The 17692-nt window shown below is 37.8% G+C and overlaps 1 protein-coding gene across 4 annotated transcripts in view; it reads left to right on the top strand.

Annotated features, from left to right (window-relative positions):
• LOC125247835 (cytosolic carboxypeptidase 4) overlaps window positions 1-17692 on the top strand; it is a 241369-nt gene that overhangs the window by 81036 nt on the left and 142641 nt on the right. For all 4 annotated transcript variants that reach the window (XM_048159342.1, XM_048159343.1, XM_048159344.1 and 1 more), the window contains 3 exons: window positions 4165-4229; window positions 6035-6151; window positions 16967-17352. In XM_048159342.1, the coding sequence (XP_048015299.1) occupies window positions 4165-4229; window positions 6035-6151; window positions 16967-17352 (568 nt within the window). The remainder of the gene's footprint in view (window positions 1-4164; window positions 4230-6034; window positions 6152-16966; window positions 17353-17692) is intronic.

The following is a 17692-nucleotide window of genomic DNA, read 5'->3' as shown; positions in this document are numbered from 1 at the left end:
CTTTGGCTATTAGTGCCTGACAATGTCCTTATCAGCCAGGCCAAGTTTGTCCCCTTTTTATCACATAGGCGCTGGGCATTCAATGAGTCTAGAAAATTCTTTCAATGTCAACACGATATATACCATTTTTCATCTATTAGACTTCGATAGTAGGAGTAGTCCAATGTAGAGTATGTGAATTGGGATACAGTTATCAACACAAATATAAACCAGACAAAAGAAAAAAAAGTAATACAGCATTTTCTCCATCATACAGTACGTTTTAAAATTTGACCTTGTTCAAAGAGAACATTTGCATAGGATGACCTAGTCAAAAAGAAACATGTCTGCCAAAAGAGGGTTGCACTGTAGTTAATTTATGCACAATACTGCCATACAGCATAGGAGAGTGTATCTTAGTAAAAATGGAGTCTGAATCTGGTTTTAGAACAACTGATTCCTCACACTGCCTGCGATTGAGGCATAATAAAAGTTCCTCTGCTGTCAAGCCATGTGTCGCGTTCGTCTCTGACTAGCAGTCGCTCCAGCGGCCTCGTTCAGCTCCCACAGCACTCGGCCCTGCTCTGCTTCATACTACAGTAACATTTATAATCTCATATGAACATGATTTCTGTCCATGTCCCATCCCGATTCTTTTCCACCGGCTGTGAGGTGAAGACGACATCTCCCAAGATTACGCGCTCAAACTCAGTGTCCTCAAGCTACGCCTTTGTTTTGAATAGGCGACCTCTAATGGCCTCTAATTGAATGTAACTCTACACCCTAGCCTCATTTATTATACGCAGATATATGAATATGATAATTAGCCCCGCCTCCATTCACTCGTACGAGCTCAGAGATCTATTTGGTCAACCTACTGAGGTAAACGCTGCACAATGGTATCGCTTTTTACAACATCGGACATATAATGGTAATTAATGATTAGCCTTTTGCTTGGCTACATTATCAAACAGCTAATAATGTGTTACTAATGTTACACAAACTATGTTCCCAGTCTTCATCTCAGTCAGACAGCTGCCTTCTAAAAGTCAGCATCCTTAGAAACGTTTTGAACAACTTAGGGGCCATTCACACAGAACGCACTTTTCCATTCCAATGCGGTACTTTTCCATTGTCTTTCTATGTAAACACGCTTGACGGACTTGTAAAACCATTGCGCTAGCATCTTTCACAGCATCTCACGCATGACATGGCACTTTTAAAAAACGTGTCTCGAGACCTTGCGTTTTTCCCCCTCTCCACTGCCCGCATCTCATGTTTTTCAAAGCAAAAATGCGTTCTGTGTGAACGAGCCCTTCGAACGTCAGTGGAGATGTTCCTCTCAATACTCCCGCTATATTTCTAAATCTACCTGATTTTTCATATCAACAGAAAAATATATTGGTATAACCTGGCTTCTTTTGAGACTCCCTTGCGCGGTCAGTTAATGATTGTGATAAATCCCGCCGGCACATTTACGTGATTGGTTACAAGGTAGTTTGTGATGTCACATAAACCAGCTATTTCTAACCATGTTTTTGAAACTGTCTTTAGATCACTGCAGTTTTAAAGAGAAAATACCCAGAAATGGTCTTGACATATGAATTTGCACATGGTTTGTCTGGTTAAGCATATTAAAAAAAACACATAGACATATAAACAACATTAAAAACTTGATTTTCACCACAGGGGAACTTTAAATTGAACTGAATTGAATTTAAAACTAATTTAAATTTAACACTTTTTCTATATATTACCTTATTTTACGGAAAATAAGGCACACCTGATGTTGTATGGTGAAAATTGCATTGTTGAGAAAAAAAAAACATAAGTTGCATCCGTATAAAAGTGACATTAAAATTATTAATTCCTGAAATGTACATATTTTCAGGATATTCTCACATTTAATTTCATAGCCATACAAGCTCCTGAAGCAGTGCAGGTTGTGATCATTCAGAGCTTTGCTCTGAAGTAAATGTCAAGACTGGACCTTGTGAAAGCAGGCAGTGTGAGGAATCAGTTGTTCTAAAACCAGATTGAATTTTGACTAAGATGCACTCTCCTATGCTGTACGGCAGTATTGTGCATAAATTAACTACAGTGCAACCCTCTTTTGGCAGACATGTTTCTTTTTGACTAGGTCATCTTATGCAAATGTTCTCTTTGAACAAGGTCAGAACCTGAGCAGCAGTAAACAGATTAAAGGAAAACAAGAAACGGAAGATATGCTTGGCCAGAGACCAGCAGATTGCACTTCGCTGACCCACAATAGTCTACACTCACTTGTTTTGCAGGGAGCTCTGAGGTGGTTGCCCAGGCAACCCTGCCCAGTGACACCATGGGTGCTCAACTCAATACAGCATAGTGAAGCGTTTTTTTTGCAGGTACAAAATGTCCTTTTATACCTGCATCAGCAAATTATTCACAGAAATTTTAATCAAACAAGTTTAAGTTTGCTTGTTGTTTATTTAATAATTCACTTAATTTTATTATCACGGGAAATGACGCGGACGATATGTGAATGAGTGTCCATCATGTTGTAAGCAACTGGTGATAAAGAAAAAATGCCACCTTGCAATATTGAAATATTTCGATTTTAAACCATGAAGGCGAGCCAGTGGATATCACACAAACAATGTGCAAACTTTGCGTGAGAGTTATGCGGTAATGTCGCCCATGTACATACCACACATCTCCACAACATGTGCTAATACTCCTTTTCTCTGCCCAAGAGTCTAGAATATTGTTGTTCATCTGCACACTTTTCATACACCTTGTAGATCCAGACACCACACAAGAGTTTTCCTGCTGGGCCGTTCTCACTAATGAGTTTCCCGTTGCTTTTATCTTGTGCAAGGAAGCCGGAGAGCTGGGAAGGCCGATATCAGACCGAGCTAATGATTATCTGTTTAATGCGGTTGACTTTTTATAGCCTCTGGGATGATACGTGTTGCCACCCCTATCTGGTTTGAGATAACGATGGGACCCACCCTGCTTACTAATCGTGGAGTTTCTGCTGGTTTTTCACGCCGTTAACATGCTAACTGCTAATGTTAGCGTCTTTGCTGACGACAGAAACTTCCAAACGAAAAGATACATGTGTGGCACGAGCCACCCATAACGCTGAGCCTATTTGCTGTTCAGTCTGGCCAGGCAGATAAGATGATGTTAATCTCCAAGACGAGTGGACTGTAGCTGTAGCACTTCCTTGTTACCCCTTTTCATCTGTCTTATTAGCTTTTAGCTACGAAAATCAGAGGAAAACACCCTTAGGTGATGTGAGAGATTACTGTAGTAGTTTAGTGTTGTTAATCTATATATATATATATATATATATATATATATATATATATATATACACACATACACACACATATATATATATATATATATATATATATATATATATATATACATACTTGGAGACCAGCTAGATCAACTTAAACTAGCAAAGCTAAGCTAAATTCTTAACATTGTTCTAACAGCAAAATTACTTTGTAAGACCTTAACATGATTTTGACATTTTAGGAATGCTGCCATTAACATTATTAGCTCTCATAAACTGGGTTATATTAATTTCACAGCCTCCCTCTAAAATATATGACTCGCCATAATTTATCACACGGGCAATTTACTCTTCATCCATGCCAAATAAAATACCTTGAACACACCTTTTTATGTAACCAATCATTTGGTTTAGCAGAGCTTGTTATAAAATTATAGTGATTTCAGTGTTATGATTTGTAGCCATCACATGAGATGAAAACCTGTGAAGCAAAATCAGAAGAGGGCATGGCTACATTCATTTCAGTTTACCTCTAGAAGTTAATATTTATTTAAAGATTCAAATATCTGTTTGTGTATATATATATATATATATATATATATATATATATATATATATATATATATATATATATATATATATATATATATATAAAATGCTTCAAAACTCTTCTTGTTTGATGGTTGACTGTCCTCTCTGGTAGAGCACTACATACTCCACCAGAGTATATGGCAGATATCTGCTTTTATGTGAACGTATCAGAGGCAGAAAGAGCTAATGTTTGAGGACTCTGGGCAGGTCCTCTTTGATCCTACAGATGAACTGCCATATTTTGCTCATCTTGACATTTACGCCTTAGTCTCGCATGTTGTTTATCTTTCTTTCTACCTTATTGAAAGATGGCAGTTTAGAAGATGACAGTGACGAAGACACGGAGAACGAGGAGCCAGACAACAGGGACTACGTGAGTGTTTTGAGATTTGTTCTCGCAGACGTGAGCAGCACCTTCAACGCATGCACACACACATCGCGGTCTGTGCGATCCTGCGTCGTAATTTTGACAGAGCGAACGATGTGCGGTAAATTCCACTGATTCATTCTCTCTCTTAAAATGTGATTGAAGAGCAGGTTCTGCGTATGACAGGAGCCTGACACAAGCGGCTTCCTGTTCTCACATAACTTCAATAATAGGGCCCCTGATTCAGCCATAAATCAATGACTTCACAATCCTGTCCCTGCTGAGACGGCACCACCAAACCAAAGTACTTTCATCCTCTTCTGCCCTACACGCTCTCTTCAAATACTGTTAATGCATTTCTTTATTTCCATGTCTGCGCTTCATCCTCTTGCCATGACTAACATGTCACATGGTGCTTTATGTCCACTCTGTAGCGTGAATGCGTGGTCTAAGATTTGGTTATGGACATTTACAATGAAATATTACCCATGTTGGTTAGCTGTGACTCTAATATGCCCACAGCACGTACCATATAAGCTGCTTAAAAAAAAAAAAAAAAAAAAAAAAAAAATATATATATATATATATATATATATATTTGGAGCTGATCCAATGTTTCACTGAAGAATTTGCATCAAAATTTGTTTTGTGAGACACCTTCCAAATGATTCTAATTTTCTAGTATTCGGTGACAAAAATGGCAGTATTTGAGTCTTGATAAAAAAATTAAAAATCAGAGATTAATAAATCAAACACAACCTGATATTAATCTGATATTTTAAGGCAGTTTTCTGTATTTGAAAAGTTGAATTTCACGTGAATCGGCAGAAGATAAATGCCATTCAGAGTAAATCAATAAAATATATGAAAATATTTTAATAACCATTAAATTAAATATTTTAGATTTTGTTTTGAGAAAATAATTTAATACTTTGTCTGTAATTATAATCCAGAAATATTACTTTTAAAAGTAATTAGGTTCAGAACATATGCACATATTTAAATTATTAAACTTTATCCACTTATAATTATTTTTCTCTTACGTTTAGTTCTCATAATGCAAATAACATAAGAATGTTAAGGCACTTTAAGCGGCCAATTAAAAAAAAAAAAAAGTAATAAAGTAATAAAATGTGAACATCATGGCCACATTTGTAATGCAGATGGGCTTAAATGCTACATATGTACCTACTCCGGACGTTTACAATTTTAAGAAAGTAATTTAATTTTATGTCAATACATTTTTATATGAGAGATTGATCTTCTGTTTAATAGGGATGTGCACAAATAGTCGACATTTCAATCTGTAATTATTATTAATCGAAAAATAAAAATACTATTCGAATTTTACTATGTTGCTTTGCTTTTACTTTGCAAAAAAAATTTGAATATTCACTTTATTGGAACGATATTCAGATATAGAAACCATGGAATTTTTTTGGGTGGGCTTAATAGCATCACTTTGCCCAATTTCTGTTTCCTAGTAGCACAAAAAATAACTGTAAAAATGGCCTTTTCTGTATGTACGTGTAAGATTGACATTTACACCACAGCTTGAGGGGTGACCGCTTACATGTGCCTCCCCTGGCAAATAAGGTGTGTAATTGCTGTTTGTCTGCTGCTTGGCCCACTTGCCATAGAGAAAGACAGAGTGAAGGTCAGCGGTCAGAGCCTGCTGCATTCTGTTGGCTAGAGCTTGTCACATGGCCTCTGGGCCGCACATGCAGTGACAGGGGAAGAGATATGTGTTTCAGTCTGCAGTCAAGCTTATGAGTGAACAGTGTTTATAGCTCTGTGTTTCTCCATGGCAGGAAGATGACCTGGAAACTGATGTGAACAAGCTGCGTCCCCGACCAGAGCCTGACAGGCCCCTAGAGCAGCTGGGACAATATGTGCGCCTCTGCCCTGAGCTGCACCATGACTTCCAGGTGAACATCTTCGCCCTCTGATGCAGTACACCAAAAACCTTGTACCTCCATACCTACATCAACACTGTATTTAAAAAGAGATTCTTCAAAAAAGACTTCAGGTCCAATACAAGTTACTTTTAAACAACAGCATTTGTGACATAATGTAGTTTACACTCTTAAAAGGTTCCAAAAGGGGGTTTTCACAGTGATGCCATCCGTAGAAGTATCACTTTTGGTTCCCCAAAGAAACTTTAAGTAAACAGTTCTTAAAAGAACCACAGTGTTACCAAGTGTTTTCTTTCAGTGTAGGGGAATGTTACTTTAAAAAAAATATTGTATTACAATATTGCATTACTCCATTAAAAGTTCTATTTTTTTGGCAAATGTAAAGGCCATTTCACACCAAAAGTGAAATGAATAAGCCTTAGGCTGAAGGAAATGCAAATTCAAAAAAGTAAAAACTAAGAATAACTAAGTAACTTGTGTTACTTATTTGAAAAAGTAACTCCAATATTGTAGTAAAATTTTAAAAAGTAATGCATTACTTTACTAGTTCCTTGAAAAAAGTAATCTTACCCCCAACACTGATCATGCTAACGCACACATTTTTGACATCTTGTGGCTCTATTGTACATTGGAACAATGAGTATTTTGTTGTTCACTTCCATTGTGTCTGAATGTAACCCAGATTTTTTACTAATTTTAAAGAAAAAAGTGACGAGTGGAAATGAATTTTTGTGGTAATCAACACTGTGCCACAAATTAAGTGTAACTTAGAGTATATAGAATCCAGAATATTTGTTTTAATGCGTAACGTCAAGATGATGACAACGTGAAATGCTGTTCATTTTTCTTTCAAATAACGTTCCTGATAATTCATGCACAATAAGACCAGGAATGTGCATTAAGAATGTAAATGGGATGGATTTTGATTTCATGTTCACTTTAATCCGCTCTTGAGAAATATTTCAAAGAGGTTTTTCGAAACCGTCAGCATCTCTGGGGTTTAGTTGTTGCAGCCAGGCGTGAAAGTTATGAGTGTACTGCTCTTAATGGCAGACACCCAGGATAAAGTTTATATGAAGTGTCTCTAAGTGCACTTGGGGTGAATATGGACCTTGTGTGGAAGCAGTAAGAGATTTTGATGGGAGCAGGATGTGCTATAATACCTACTGGAACGGCACCACTATGCAGCTTAAGAGCACAACAGGGACACGGCTTGTACAGAAAATTACCTCATTACACTTTAAAAAAATCCTTACAACGGCGGCATGTTTGCCTCACTCTTCTCTTAATAGAGTGATTTTGTTCCTGTTTTTGCTGACCTGAAGAGTTCTGGGGAAATATGAGGAACATCCTGTTCATCTGATCTCTCAGTATAGTTGCAATAATTACGTGGTAGCTTTTCACTTATTAGTCAAAGAAAATGTGTGTGTTTGTCTAAATATTTTTTCAGTTATTTCAAATGTTTTCAAATGTAAGTTCTTTCAAATTTACACTTCTGGGTCCAGAAGCCACAGAATACATGCTTCTATAAAATACATGAAGACTGGATAATATATATCAATGATATGACAAGTAATTTTTTTTTTGTCTAAAGGCCTTAATAATAATAAAAAACAAAGATATGATATCCAAAGTATGTAAGGTAGTACAACTAGATCTCTTTCATTAAATTTAAAAGGTTTTAATTATATTTTGCTATATATAAAGGTATTTTAAAGTTTTTGAAGTGTCAAAACGTCATTCGGTTTAACCGTCCAAAGGCCAATACAGCCATTTCATTTGTGATTAAAGTATCTTACAATGTAATAAATGTATATATTTTTATTCTGGCATGATTTTATAACATCATATATCAACATAATGCAAAATAGTATTAAAATTATGAGTAGAAGTCGTTGCTTTGTTTTGAGAATGTCCGGAAAAAATAATTTCATTGATGTCATTCGGAGTAACCAATATAAAGAGACCATTTTGGATCAAGTCATGCAGTCAAATAACTCTCTCTTAACTGTTTGAAAAAAAACATGTTTTCACTTGCCAAAAATTAATGGCTGTTTGAAGCATTTTAAAAACTTAACTAGCGCAGTTGCTTTGTTTGCGCGGTTTCCGTGGTAACCGCTGCATTCTGCTGTTCCATCAGCGCCCTCTGCTGTCAGAGAGTAAACGTGCACTTTCATTCAGCACGTCTCCTTCACTCGTTCCGCCATGTGCTTCTCATGTATTTTGGGTTTGTTTACATCTGAGCTTTTTTCTTTTGACGCAGAATACAGCAATGTTTTGCATTTTATACGGTTGATGGGTAAAGTATTCTTAATTGCATTATAAAAAAATTAATAATTGGTAATAAATTATTATTTACGGTATTTTGAAATGCCCACGATAACAATATCATGCATATTCATTATCGCGATTTATCGCATTACCGAATATCGGCACAAGTCTAATATATATATATATATATATATATATATATATATATATATATATATATATATTTATCTTCCAGAATCTGGCAGTCTGGCAGTAAGTTTTGGAAGATCATTTTTAGTCCTTCTCTGCAAGATGGACATTTCAGGATAAGAGATGGACTAAAAGTGAACTCCCACACCTTTCTGCCAGATTCTGGAAGATAAATTCTTCAAACAGTGGTACAAGAGGATGTGGTGCTGGTCCTTCAGGAGTCACTCTCAAGCTGTCTGTCTATAAGCCTATAAAAACCCAGTCTTCATGTATTTTATAACACTTCAGCTTGTGATTCTTATTAAGAGCGGGTCATTTTTTAGGATTCTTTAGCTAACCTAAGTCTCTGAGATCCTGACACCTTGCACTTCTGGAGACTGCAGGTAGGTTGCAGTTCTGGAAAATGGTGGCGCTGGAGACTAAAGGGTTCCTGATGGTTTCACACTTAACTCTTCACCTTAATTCTTGATTATTTTACAGTTCACATGTGTCTTTTCTTCTCCAGCTGTTTTTGTATGACCCCACTGACCCAATGAGCATTTTGCTGTCCCTTGGTCATGCTTTAACTTTGCAATTTCTAGTATTGCATTAGTATTGCATCCTTCTCATGAGTATTTAATAATTGTTGACTAATCAGTCTGAGTTAAATGTCTTTTTTGGCTCATTTTGCCTGTAAAAGAAAACCTGCCTAATAATTCTGCACACCTGAATATAAGGCATTTTTCATTTCCAGCCTTCATGAGCAATTATATATCACTTATAAATGATTAAAACAATATTAATAGTAGTTATTAAGATTGATGTGGATTGGAATTGGTAAAATGTGCTTGGAAAAAAAAATGTGATCAGAAAATCAACTTGCCTAATAATTCTGCAAACAGTGTGTATATTATAATAGTATTAAATTTTAAAGTAAAAATTGGAGTGATCCAAAAATATTCGAATTTATATCTTTGAATGTTCATTAACCTAAATTCAAAATCTAACATTTATTTTTGCATCATTTTTATGTTTGAATAATATTTTGATTTGTTATTTTTTTTAAGTGTGGACTTCTGAGCTTTTAGAATTAAAAACAATCACAAATCAATTTATGAAAAATCATAAATCAATATCAAACCATCTTTATAGCCCGTTGCACGACCTCTGGTGATTTTGCCCATCTGCTATTAACCCTGCTGTGGGTCAGTCAACCGTAGGGCCATTGACAGAAATGAGTGATGACATTTCAAGTTCCGTAATATGTTCAGTGTGACTCTTCATTTTAAATCTGTCACCACCCTTCCCATTCTGAGCGACTGGTATCGTTTTGATTGACGGCTGCTCTCGCAGTACAATAACACGCCTGCGGCTGTCTTGCAGAAATCCCTGCGTGACTGCCTTTAGCATGCGGATGAGTTCAAACTAATAGAAATGTCAACACACCTCCGGTTCATCGACGTTCAACTCCCTCCTTATTCAGACGCTGCCACTATTTTAATTCAAATGATATAACATGATGTACTACTGCTGTTGAAAAGCTGCTTTTCCTTGGTTCATTTCCTCTCGCACGTATTGATGTTGTAATTCCAGCTCTCGAAAGGAAATGACGAGCTACTAATTCACTTTTTGTTTCAATTGAACATTTTTAAAATCAATTCTATCTGCAAACGCTAGACATAAAGGCCAAGCAGTTCTTAGAAACACGTCTTGCATTGCTTCTTCCTCATAATGACAAGTTATAACATAATAACAAGAGAAGTTCACTCAAAAATTAAAATGTCATTATTTACTCACCGCCACATCTTAAATGTATTTGTTGAATTTATGTGTGATTAATTTGATTTGTTTAATACTACATCTGTATGAAAAAAAAGAGTATTGCCATTATTATTGCTCATAATATAAAATTGTAGTTTAAGTAATATAAAAGGATTTGTGGACATTCATTTTAGTAGTATATTTGACACTTTTGTTTTTAATCACAACTTTTAAATTTTAGTTTGTGAATTTGAATGTACATTTATGCTTAAGCTTACTTTTATGCTTACTGTCCATCCTGGTCTCCCTTCTCTGTACATGTCATTGATGTATCTCTCCCGTTATCATTAAATGCCACTGTGATCTGGAGACGCTGTGACTGGATTGGACACAGGGGTTGTAATCACATCATTGCATTATGCTTGCTGTGCAAAATACCAAGATGAAAAGAATTTACAGCATGACATTCATGCCAATCAGTTCCCCGCTATTAATCTTGCATGACAACGATGCTCCACCTGTAATCTTCGGGTCAAAACAAAGGCCATGATTAAACGGGTTTAATTTATAGCGACTCACTAAGGTTCCGCAGAAGAGAACACAGGTAAAACTGCAGAGCCGTCAAGAATATTGCAAGCTAGATAAAGGGATGAGATGTGAAACATAAGCCTGGTGAGCGAGATTGGCACAGAGCTTGCGTTCTCAGAGGGAGGGTAACGGAAGGGTCTCTTCCCCCGAGGACTCGCCTCGGGATAACATGTTTCCCTTTGATATCCAACTCTTTGTGTGATACTGTACATTACAGCCTGGAGTTGGAAATTAGATGTGCATTTCATTCAGCATGACACCAACATCCTTGTTTCTCTGCTGACTAAGCCTAAGACTCGACATGCATGAGTCTTTTTGTTTTGTATTTGACACAGTTCCTTAGTCAAGGCATGATGAGCACAATATTAAATAGTTTACTCTCAATATTTACACTTTGTTTGGATGGGTAGCAACAATCATATTTGTGTGTATGTCTTTAACACATAAATACACTAAAAATTAAAAGAAACTTTAATATTTAACTGTTAAGTTCTGAATTGAGTTTTTGATCTTCGAATGTTCATTTATGCATTTTTTATTCTTTTGTTTTATAGCTTTTTAATAAAAATAGCTTAAAGGGTTAGTTCACCCAAAAATGAAAAGTCTGTCATTAATTACTTACCCTCATGTCATTCCAAACCAGTAAGACTTTAGTTCATCTTCAGAACACAAATGAAGATCTTTTTGATGAAATCTGAGAGCTTTCTGTTCCTTCATAGACAGCTACGCATAAAGAGATCATAAAACTTATCTATATGAATTGAGCAGGTTAGTCCAAATTTTCTGAAGAGACTCAATCGCTTTATTTAATGAACAGATTGAATTTAGGCTTTTATTCACATATATACATTCATCAACTCACAGAACAATTGTGGTAAACAGAAGCTCAAGCATGTTTGCTTGACACATGCAAGAAACATTGAGGTTTATTCTCGTGTGTTATGCAGCACGTTTGAGCTTCTGCAAGAACCAATGAGGTTCATTCTCTGAGCTTCTACAAGAACCAGTGAGGTTCATTCTCATGTTACGCAGCACGTTTGAGTTTCTGCAAGAACCAGTGAGGTTCATTCTCGTGTTACGCAGCACATTTGAGCTTCTACAAGAACCAGTGAGGTTCATTCTCGTGTTACGCAGCACGTTTGAGCTTCTGCAAGAACCATAGAGGTTCATTCTCTGAGCTTCTACAAGAACCAATGAGGTTCATTCTCATGTTACGCAGCACGTTTGAGCTTCTGCAAGAACCAGTGAGGTTCATTCTCGTGTTACGCAGAACGTTTGAGCTTCTGCAAGAACCAGTGAGGTTCATTCTCGTGTTATGCAGCACGTTTGAGCTTCTGCAAGAACCAGTGAGGTTCATTCTCGTGTTATGCAACACGTTTGAGCTTCTGCAAGAACCAGTGAGGTTCATTCTCGTGTTACGCAGCACGTTTGAGCTTCTGCAAGAACCAATGAGGTTCATTCTCTGAGCTTCTACAAGAACCAATGAGGTTCATTCTCATGTTACGCAGCACGTTTGAGCTTCTGCAAGAACCAGTGAGGTTCATTCTCGTGTTACGCAGCACGTTTGAGCTTCTGCAAGAACCAGTGAGGTTCATTCTCGTGTTATGCAGCACGTTTGAGCTTCTGCAAGAACCAGTGAGGTTCATTCTCGTATTACGCAGCACGTTTGAGCTTCTGCAAGAACCAATGAGGTTCATTCTCTGAGCTTCTACAAGAACCAGTGAGGTTCATTCTCATGTTACGCAGCACGTTTGAGCTTCTGCAAGAACCAGTGAGGTTCATTCTCGTGTTACGCAGCACGTTTGAGCTTCTGCAAGAACCAGTGAGGTTCATTCTCGTGTTACGCAGCACGTTTGAGCTTTAAAAGAAAAGAAAAATTAAAATAAACTTTAATATTTAACTGTTAAGTTCTGAATTGAGTTTTTGATCTTCGAATGTTCATTTATGCATTTTTTATTCTTTTGTTTTATAGCTTTTTAATAAAAATAGCTTAAAGGGATAGTTCACCCAAAAATGAAAAGTCTGTCATTAATTACTTACCCTCATGTCATTCCAAACCAGTAAGACTTTAGTTCATATTAAGAACACAAATGAAGATCTTTTTGATGAAATCGGAGAGCTTTATGTTCCTTCATAGACAGCTACGCATAAAGAGATCATAAAACTTATCTATATGAATTGAGCAGGTTAGTCCAAATTTTCTGAAGAGACTCAATTGTGGTAAACAGAAGCTCAAGCATGTTTGCTTGACACATGCAAGAAACATTGAGGTTTATTCTCGTGTGTTATGCAGCACGTTTGAGCTTCTGCAAGAACCAATGAGGTTCATTCTCTGAGCTTCTACAAGAACCAGTGAGGTTCATTCTCATGTTACGCAGCACGTTTGAGCTTCTGCAAGAACCAGTGAGGCTCATTCTCGTGTTACGCAGCACGTTTGAGCTTCTACAAGAACCAGTGAGGTTCATTCTTGTGTTACGCAGCACGTTTGAGCTTCTACAAGAACCAGTGAGGTTCATTCTTGTGTTACGCAGCACGTTTGAGCTTCTACAAGAACCAGTGAGGTTCATTCTCGTGTTACGCAGCACGTTTGAGCTTCTACAAGAACCAGTGAGGTTCATTCTTGTGTTACGCAGCACGTTTGAGCTTCTACAAGAACCAGTGAGGTTCATTCTTGTGTTACGCAGCACGTTTGAGCTTCTACAAGAACCAGTGAGGTTCATTCTCGTGTTACGCAGCACGTTTGAGCTTCTACAAGAACCAGTGAGGTTCATTCTTGTGTTACGCAGCACGTTTGAGCTTCTACAAGAACCAGTGAGGTTCATTCTCGTGTTACGCAGCACGTTTGAGCTTCTACAAGAACCAGTGAGGTTCATTCTCATGTTACGCAGCACGTTTGAGCTTCTGCAAGAACCAGTGAGGTTCATTCTCGTGTTACGCAGCACGTTTGAGCTTCTGCAAGAACCAGTGAGGTTCATTCTCGTGTTACGCAGCACGTTTGAGCTTTAAAAGAAAAGAAAAATTAAAATAAACTTTAATATTTAACTGTTAAGTTCTGAATTGAGTTTTTGATCTTCGAATGTTCATTTATGCATTTTTTATTCTTTTGTTTTATAGCTTTTTAATAAAAATAGCTTAAGTCCAAGGTTCATTCTCGTGTTACGCAGCACGTTTGAGCTTCTACAAGAACCAGTGAGGTTCATTCTCGTGTTACGCAGCACGTTTGAGCTTCTACAAGAACCAGTGAGGTTCATTCTCATGTTATGCAGCAGGTTTGAGCTTCTACATGAACCAGTGAGGTTCATTCTCATGTTACGCAGCATGTTTGAACTTCTACAAGAACCAGTGAGGTTCATTCTCATGTTACGCAGCACATTTGAACTTCTACAAGAACCGATGAGGTTCATTCTCATGTTACCTACAAGAACCAGTGAGGATCATTCTCATGTTACGCAGCACGTTTGAACTTCTACAAGAACCACTGAGGTTCATTCTCATGTTACGCAGCACATTTGAGCTTCTACAAGAACCATTGAGGTTCATTCTCATGTTACGCAGCACATTTGAACTTCTACAAGAACCGATGTGGATCATTCTCATGTTACGCAGCATTTATGAGCTTCTACAAGAGGTTTGTTCTCACGCGTCAAGCAGTTTCAGTTGAGCTTCTGTTTATGTTCACTGATCAATGTTTATATGTGAATAAAAGCCTAAATTCAATCTGCTCTTCATATAAAGTGATTGTGTCTCTTCAGAAAATTTGGAATAACCCCCCACTCAATGTATATGGTGAAAGCTGATTTATACTTCTGCGTCGGACCTACGCCGGATGCCTCTACGCTGTAGGCTATGCGTCTGTTTTCATTTATACTTCTGCGTCGTTGTCTGCATCGACGTGCATGCAGACCACTAGAAGGCAGTGTCCGCAGTAATGTTGTATCAAGGCAAAAGCCGAAGAAGAAGCAACTTGTCATGTACGTTGTCAGAGAAGCTTACAAACAGAAATGGAAGAGAATTGGCAAATAGGTAACGACTTTTGTTGCAGTTTGACTGCATGTGTCCCCTGAAACAACGTTTTTCATTCCTATCGAAGTTGAAAACGCTCGCTCTTCTCCTATTGCTCCGTGCCAGTTTTTTGACCCATGGGAGGGGTTCTAGCAGACCAATCACAGCGCTTGCAGTCCGCGTAGAATTGATGTGTTGTTACATTTTTGAAGAGGTGCACGTCAGGCTACGTCATAGGCTATGCGTGGTACAAACAGCCTTCGATGTATATACTTCGAAGTATACATCAGCCTTTAGTTTTACGATTTCTTTATTTCGTGACATGGATTAGTTTTACAAATTTTCTGAAGCATCAAAGTGTCAGTTATGTAGCTGTCTATGAAGGGAAAGAAAGCTCTCAGATTACATCAAAAATATCTTAATTTGTGTTCCGAAGATGAACGAAGGTCTTACGGGGGTGGAAAGTCATGAGGGTGAGAAATTAATGACAGAATTTTCATTTTTGGGTGAACTAACCCTTTAATTGTAGATTAAGTACCTTATACAGTAATTGAGAAAGCTATACTTTCCAAAATTTCCCCCAAGTCAAGGTGTATGTGACAACTCAAGTCAATTCATGATATTTACAAACTTAGCTAGTAATATCCATTCTGAATTGAGTCTGACAGCTGCGGAAGACTTTCCCAAATGTGTCACAATTTCGCTAATTTATTTGCTTTTTTTTTATGTGCTGATTTCAAAAACGTCAGACTTGAATAGGTTTTAATGATTGGTGGATCGTGTAGTTGAATTGACCTCAAACAGATTTGTTCGTTCCCTATGTGAATTGAATCACTGCTTTTTTCCCTCTCACCCACTTGAACGAACAACCGAGCACACGTTCCCTCAGTCCCACTCCCAGAGCTCATCAAAAGGGCCGTTGTACTTGTCTGTATCAAGTTCATGATTAAAATAAGTCTTTGAAAAACATCTCGGTGCTGCTACATTGTTTTAGTGTTGTTATTTGTGGTTTCGAAAAACGAATATGACAAAGCAAGGCCCCCTGAGATGCAATATGCAGCCTCAAACCCGAGACGTTTTTATACAGCAAAGGTTCATTTATATTAATGGATCCTTGGCTATTGGTATTCATGGAAGTTGTGGCGTCTTTGTGTTTACATATATTTTTAGGAGTGTGAGGAGGGGAAAAAAGTGAAATTTAAATGCAGTGATACTGTAGCAGAGGGTGCAGTACTAAAGTTTTGTATATAACAAATTCACTTTGATGGTATACAGTTTATGTGCAATGCGCTGAAGATCAGAGCAACTGATGGAACGTGGGACACCGTTCAGAATCAAAGATCTTCCAAAGGGAGGTGAACGCAGACGATGGATGCTTTTATCTGCGCAATGTCTGCTGAAATTTCCACCAGTCAGCACATTATATCTATCATGTTTCTTGGACATTTCATGTTCACCTTTGGGATGAGCCAGGGAAATGGACCAAGGGCCTTTTTTCTGCTAAATTTATGGAAAAGTATGAGGCGTGAGCTTAAATTGTTATTTGGTTGCTCTAAAAGCAGCTAGGGCCCTTGGCTATTTTGATACAGTTCATTTTATGCCTGTCAAAGACTGTAATTGGACGACCTTATTTGCTGTCAGTTTCACCCTTTTGAAGTCAATAGAAAGCAGAAAGTGATGTGCACCACTCTGGGCTGCATCCTCAAAACAATTCCTTATCCTTTTTTGGCTTTCCTCCCTGAATATTCTCTCAAAAAACCCTTTTATTTCCTCCAGAGTTTATTTTGGGTTGTTATTCTGCGGTACTGCACTGAGTGGTTGGCGGTGCCAGGGGGAAAACAGGATATCTTATGGGTGATGTTTACTGTAATCTCTCTTTGTCTCCTTTTTGCTGTTTTCTCTTTTGATTTAAGAGTTGCTGATGTGGCCACATGTATAAAGAGCTGACATCTGTGGATGCTCTTGATATTTTCCCCCATGGATATCAACATTAGCTTTGCAGCTTCTCTCTAACAGTAGGGCAATCATGTCTTCTAGGATTTGGACTCCGGCTCAGAGGTCGATGAAAGCTCAGATGATGACAGTGCTCTAGAGGGGGACTTGAATAACAAGACACCAAGTGAACAGGGAGGCTCCCCATCGCTCTCTGACAAAGAAGAAAACCACCTCCAGACAAGCGACTTCCATAAACATTACCTCAGCTGCTCCAGGAAAGGCCAAGAAGGCCACTCCAGCATGGTGGACAGGCTTCTGGAGAAGTACGGGACTTGTATTCCCAACCATGATCCACGTCTCTACACTGCCACTGCAGCCAATACCAAGTCTGTTGCTGGATACTCAATCCTAGCCTTCCCTGACTTCTGGGGACATCTGCCGCCACAAGAGCAAGAGCCCATGGCTAAAAGACCACCACATGTGCAGAGGTGAGTAATTATGCTCATTATGTACACACATATTTTGACTAAAGGAAAAGATTTAATGAGTCCACATTCTCAACTGGTTCTCAAGGGGCAACCCAACACGGTACCAAAATTGATTCCTGTGCAAAAGGAACAAAAGGTCTTGCATAGTTCAAAACACACTGACCCAAAATATGAAGAATTATTAATATTACTTTGGTTAAATAGGATGATTCAATGACTCATTCATAAAGACGCTCACTTGCTTTGTTCCTGAATGGATCAGCCATTTGAATGAATCGGTTGAATGAATGACTGAATTACTCACTCATTAGGGATTTTCACACTGTGCTTAACCCCGGGT

The sequence above is a fragment of the Megalobrama amblycephala genome, linkage group LG15 (assembly GCF_018812025.1).
Source record: "Megalobrama amblycephala isolate DHTTF-2021 linkage group LG15, ASM1881202v1, whole genome shotgun sequence".
Classification (NCBI taxonomy): Eukaryota; Metazoa; Chordata; class Actinopteri; order Cypriniformes; family Xenocyprididae; genus Megalobrama; species Megalobrama amblycephala.
The sequence above is the reverse complement of the archived record's forward strand: the minus strand, read 5'-3'. Positions and strand labels throughout refer to the sequence as shown.